Consider the following 6,354-nt stretch of genomic DNA (forward strand, 5'->3'; position numbering starts at 1 on the left):
CGAAGAAGAATTTTTTGTATTCTCGCTCGTGTCAACGGAGCGAAGTATATAGGAGGGTTGCTCCTCGCGTGTAGTTCGAATCGAAGGAAGCCTGAAAAATGAAATTATTAAACAGCGGGGTCGATAAATCGGATATTTCTCCAATTTATCAATAAACGCGAGAAGGGGTGTTTCGTGTGCGAATTCCGTCGAGCAGGCGCACAGGGTTGTCGGGGGTGCCGTCGGTCGTCGGCCGAAGATGGAGTCTGCGCGCAGAGGGTAAAACTGGGAATATCGTCGAGTTTCGCCTTTGTGGCGAAGAAAGAAGAAAATTCCCCGCACTAAACGCGACCGAGTTAAAGGGTCGAATGAAAGTGAGTGCTTGTTTAATCGGTTCAAGTTTCAAGAGTCGGTTCTTTGATGAAACGTAGTTACGTCTCGGATCGGGGAAGAGGGCCCGCAGGATCGCTGGACCGTGATCTTTGAGAGTCTGTGCGGCTGTGTTGATTATTGTTGGTGAAAAGATACGCGGGAATAAAAGATCCCGGTGTCGCGACGCGCCTCGTCGTCCACCTCCTCATCCTCCGCGTCGCTCCGAATTATTGCAAAACCGTAGAGAATCGCCACTATATTATTGTACCGCAGCCGCTGAAAACGTGTCCAACGCACCCCGCCCGCAATAATTTCAAGTGGGCGTCGTCGACGTCGTCATCAGGTTAGGTTTTTTAACGTATACGTATATAATAAGGTACACACACGCATACCGGTGGTATCGATGTGCATGCGTACATGTAAGCCTCGGCAAACCGAACGCCCGTTATCTCTACAACGCTGATCAACGAGGACCAATTTGTCGGGAGCACCGAGGCTAATTTATTTCCTTGTTTGGACAACTTCATTGTATCTTTCGCCGACGCTCGGCGTATTCACGCATTCGTTTTCACGCGTATTCGTAAAATATAACTAGAAACAATTCTAATTACGCGGATACCTCAACTACCGTTTGACGATAACTTTGATAAGAACCAGCCCGACCCCCCCTCTCGTTTCTCTCTCACGCTCCACCTCGTTGCCACAGATGTCTAGTCGCGGTCAAGAATCGCGGTACACCCCGCGGATTTCGATTCCTTGATCGTCGACGTTTTCCCATTCCAACGGCAATCGTTGGTTTCGATTCCGCTGCTACCGAATTTCGCGACATCTTGTGAATCGTAAAAAAAAATGCGATACAATTCGTATTACTTTCGCGCGACAGCTTCAACGCGCACCGACATTTCCACGTGGAGAATACCGAGCGGTACGAATGGTCCTCGTGGAAATAATATCTGGAGGAGTTGCGAATTTCGGTCGCGATGCGGTCCCCGAATATGTATCACTCGTACGGAAGTATTCGAATATTATCAGACGACGTAGATAATAGCGAACCGCAGAGCTTCGGCTGGTAGATTGGACATGGGTAATTAGGATTGACATACGTAATCGAGTGGGCGGGAGAAGCGATTGAAATTCGGGATTGGAATTCGGCACCGCGATGAGAAATCGCCCGGTAGATAATCGAGAGTACAAAATTTAATCTATCGACAGCGGCGATTGATTTAGCGAATAGAATTACTCCTTGCAGTTGAATATTGTAGAATGTTTGTCGGCATGAAAGAAAGAACAGCAAACCTTTCGAACGATATAGGAATCGAGGGACAATAAGTTGCCTGCAAAACTGGCGAGTCTGACGAGCTGCGTGACGACGATGATGGACGATGAAGATCAGGAGGAGCTTCATTGCACCGGAAGTGACGTTGAGATCGAGGAATACACCGACACGGAGGAGACGCCATATGCGGCTTATCAGCCATCGGATAAGCTCTTCGACACCGACCAACCTGGGTGGCAGAAATTCGGCTTTTTGGGCACTTTGACGGTGGTTGTTACTTCGGTTACCATGCTCGTTATCGCATTTCCACTTTATATGGAAAGCGTTAGCGCGGTTTCCACAGCTTACACAGGTATATGAGTACATACATATATATAAATATATACATATATACCTACCCACGGACGGGATCGCTCTGTACTTTTTTACACGTTTATTCCACATTTTCACTCGCGCACATCCGAAGCCGATTACCGACAAACGGCGTTTCGGAAAATGAACCGAACTATTCGTACGACGCGACACGCCGCCTCTGAAAACGAAACTTTGCTCGAAACCAATCGAAGGGGGAATCGCTTCTGACGGACGCCTGTGGTTTTCTTCCAGGACTTTTGTTCACCTCGGCGACAACCGTGGTAGTTTTAGGGGTGCTGAGCTTCGTCGTGCGTCGCGTTTCGCCTCCCCCCGCGATGATACCGAACAGCATGAGGATTCGCATACCGCGTTGTTCGATGGCCAAAATCGGAGGCGTTTACGCTCTCACCGGAATATTCCTGACACTCTCCTTGGACCAAAATAGAGTCCTGTGTCACGTCCAGGACCCGGTCAAGGCCATCACCCTGTTCTTCTCGCTCGTCTACTACTTTTTCTTCTGCAGGAAAAGTGAGCGACAATTTTTTACGTATGTCACATTCGTCCTTCGCAAAATACAGCGCAGATAATGCAATTTTTGCACGTAAATTTCAGTGATGAGTTTGCAGCGTATATTTTCTATAACGACCGTACTTGTCGGTCTTTTTATAAGCGTTGATTATGGTCTGTGCGACGAGTTTCGTTGCAGAGGAAGAGAAGTTTCCGCGCACACGGCTTCCATGAGAGGATCCTGGGGGACCAGGGCGGTTTGGACCCTCGTTTACTTCGCTAGTCTTGCGTCTCTGGCCATGTTTTTTACCATGTTGGAACGTCACTACGCGAGTGGGGTGAGATCATACAGACACACGTATACCTAGTATAGAGAAAAAACCCTCGAGCATTTCATATAATAATTTGACAAAGATAAAAAATTGCCCCTGCCAACTTATTATTTATGAAAAGAAAATATGCAGCAATTACACGCGCATATTCATCACCGCAGCCCGAACGAAGTACCACGCCGAATTAATTAAAGTCTTGGTAGAAATTTTAAGTTCTTTTGCGCGCGTGCGCTAATTGAGCACGAAGTAATTAAGTCCGCGCGAAGATGACTTTCAATTAAAATTTTTCCCACCGCAACTGCGGTTTAAGCACTTTGCTAATTTCGATGATACCAGCTTACCTACGTACGTACGTGATATTTGGGTACATCGCCTACCGAGTCCGACGATCCGGACGATGGTTCGCTCCACCGGAATCGTTCGAGTGGATGATCGAGTTCCTGGATGAAACTGTGTCCGATCGACGACGAGTCTCGCTTCCGCTAAATAGAGGAAGCGTTGTAAATCTATGTAACGAGAACGTGCTGTATTTGATTATTTTTCAGCAAAATATCTGCCCGCTCCTCACGACGCAAAACAATTCCTTTCTCTACACCGTTTCTCGTTTGGTTTCTTCGAGAGACATCAGACGCAGAGGATCGGAAGAAGAAGGAGGACGATTGCTTCACGTTACGGACCCGGACCCGAATATCAGACCGAAAAATTTCCCAAAACCACCGATACTACCGACTCTTCTGTACATCCATCTGATCTCTCTTGCGATCGTTCTCGCTCTGAGTTGGATGGACACGCTGCCCGGAGTCGGAAGAGTGAGTGAAATCAATTGCAGGGTAGTTTTTCGTGTGAACTGTGAACGTTGTTTGTAACATTTTTTTTACGACCCGCTTCCAAGGGCTTGTCTCCGCTGGATCTTTATCGAACGGTGGAAAGCGGTCTGATTTGTCATTTTCGCAGCACAAATACTTGCACCAACGTCTCTGGTCACGGTTGGATATTCGTTATAGCGTACGTGGCTTTTTCGATTTCCACCTTAAAGTTCCTCGCGATGTGCGAAAGCGCGGTTTTCACCGTTGCCGCGGCCACCGTCGCCTTACCAGTTTCCGGAATATTCTGGAGCATCTATAAAATGGACGTTGGCGTGAACGGAGGTGAACTTGAATATTCGACTCGTTAATCGAGGGTCATTGACCGCACGAGATCAACAATTGGTGCGAGTTACTCTGCATCTTATTTTCCAGGGACGATGACCTGGTCTCCGGGAGTTACGGGAGAACTGATCTGCGCTCTTCTCGGTCTTCCGGTAGTTCTTCTCGGTCTCGGTCTCCTCGTCAGGGCTCATTTCAAAGACAACGGTCAGTCGTACAATTCGATGCAGCCATCCTCTTTCGTAGAGCGAGAGGCACAGGATTCGGAGAGATGAATTACGACTAGATAATAAGATCGACGCCATCTCAATTGAGTTGAGGTGATCGCGAGCGCGACAATGCTATGAAATATGATATAACAATAACGATACATGGGGGAATGGCAGAATCAGGTAGAATTTTATAGGTAGTAGCAGTACGCAGAAGACAAAATATTTTGTTCATAAAGAGTAAACGCAAAGAAAATAGATGAAGAAAACTGTTTCCTATATACGAGAAGTTATATAAAATATTTAATAATGATACACGTCCATCCAGTCAAGTTATTGCCAATTTATATTTTATTTTGATATAACACTGATATTAATAATAATAATAATGATATAATAATGATAATCATCATCAACGTCAACATCATCATCATCATCATCGTCGTCGTCGTCGTCATTATCATCGTCGTGAAAATTATAGCGACAATCTTACCGAATGTTTCGTATTTTCAAAGGTTCCGTCATAATAATGAGATTTACGGAATAATAATCAAATGCGATATGGTATGTTTGGCTAGACTTTGCCATCGTATTAATTGAGATCGATTAGTCAATACCGAACTGATCGCCTTTTTCGTCAGAACGGCGAACGTTGGTGTGAAAATATTGAAGACGAAAGAAAAGTTTCGCAGGACCGTCCTTCCGTCCGTCCGTTACACTTTGATTACTTTTGCTAATTGCGATACCTATGACTGCGTATCGCAAATAATCATAATGCCTGCAACATGTTCCGACGATGACGTGCGATCGCCCCACCGGGCTATTTCGCATTTTATTGAACTCAAAGCCGATAAGACGGACGCGTATATTTCTATATTGATACATAGACACAGGGATACCTAGATACATTCATACTAGCCAGGTGTACCGTACGATAAAATTAAGAAATAAATAAATGAATAAATCATGACACCCAAATACTGTATGGCAACTTTTGGTACATACATATTAGGGGTTGTAAATGACAAATGAGGACGTAATTATTTCGGAAGTCGCGTCATATTATTACATGATATTCATTGGATCGCGAGCGTAACGTATTTGCCAAACTTAATTAATGTTGATAATTTATTTATATGTTAATAACGTAATCGTAAGAAAATCTTTCTGTATTCTGTATTCCCGATAACGTCCACTCTTATACCAATTATACTTACGGAGTATCCAAGCCCAAAATATTATGGATTCAAACCTAATCGTTGTACCGCTGTACCGTATACTTTTTTGATAAATGACATCGATTTTCATTGTAACGTTAGTCGTGAACTACACTACGACAGTTGTCATTCTCTTGCTCACAATTCGACGTATACAATATTACTTATCTAGTATAGCAATTACTGTGTATTCATTGAGTTAAATTATGTTCATCGGTGCGATGATGAACCACTTTCAGTATTTGATGCTCAAACGACTGCGACTTTAGAACTAAATTTTTCGTACAATGCTATAGGACAAATAGGAACAGCAGCAATGTTTTTGTGCCAAAAATTGTAGAGCGTACCGCTCTTAGAAACTCGATTGCTGCCGGTGCGTAGTTTTTAGAAAAAGATAAAAAAAAAACAAACAATGCAACGCGTTATCATTTTATGGGTTAAAAATTATCTATAATTACTACTGTTCAATCGATCGAGGTATGAAGTACGGTTCCATGTAAAACTGAGAACACGTTACGATTATTCTCTAAATTTTACTTGAATAACTATAACGCAACAAGTTGATACGTCCAGATTTTTAATTATTGGAGGAGTAAAAACTAAGGAAAATAAAGTAATAAATAGTCGCTAAGAATTATAATGATATATTATACACGCGAAGAAGAAATATATACGAAGAAAATGCTGAGTACCGGGATATGATGTTACAATAAACATTTCAGTCAGAAGTTCTCGCATAATTGTTGATTAGCCTTTTTTATATATTGCGTATTATATAGTGTATAGTATTATGAAATATATTATACGTATACCTGCGATATTAATATCGATGTACGCGATTACCTCGAAGCTTTCCTATGTAATAAACATACGTTACAATACAGTTGATCAATATATATTATTATAACAAGATGTTGAGAATATTAAAATATTATAAATATATATCTGACAGAGGAGAATTAT

At 43.1% G+C, this 6,354-nt stretch overlaps 1 protein-coding gene across 6 annotated transcripts in view; it reads left to right on the forward strand.

The window, feature by feature from the left end:
• LOC105691561 overlaps nucleotides 1-5,995 on the forward strand; it is a 78,044-nt gene extending 72,049 nt beyond the window's left edge. For 3 of the 6 annotated variants that reach the window (XM_048660202.1, XM_048660201.1, XM_048660204.1), the window contains 6 exons: nucleotides 1,664-1,979; nucleotides 2,234-2,509; nucleotides 2,594-2,826; nucleotides 3,366-3,629; nucleotides 3,713-3,968; nucleotides 4,059-5,995. In XM_048660202.1, coding sequence (XP_048516159.1) covers nucleotides 1,724-1,979; nucleotides 2,234-2,509; nucleotides 2,594-2,826; nucleotides 3,366-3,629; nucleotides 3,713-3,968; nucleotides 4,059-4,240 — 1,467 coding nt within the window. In that variant the 5' untranslated portion in view covers nucleotides 1,664-1,723 and the 3' untranslated portion in view covers nucleotides 4,241-5,995. Of the gene's footprint in view, nucleotides 1-31; nucleotides 695-1,613; nucleotides 1,980-2,233; nucleotides 2,510-2,593; nucleotides 2,827-3,365; nucleotides 3,630-3,712; nucleotides 3,969-4,058 lie in introns of those variants that run through there. The other 3 variants (XM_048660200.1, XM_012410099.3, XM_048660203.1) reach the window with 3 other exon arrangements.
• The last annotated feature ends 359 nt before the right edge of the window (nucleotides 5,996-6,354 follow it).

The sequence above is a fragment of the Athalia rosae genome, chromosome 1 (assembly GCF_917208135.1).
Source record: "Athalia rosae chromosome 1, iyAthRosa1.1, whole genome shotgun sequence".
In the NCBI taxonomy this organism is placed as follows: domain Eukaryota; kingdom Metazoa; phylum Arthropoda; class Insecta; order Hymenoptera; family Athaliidae; genus Athalia; species Athalia rosae.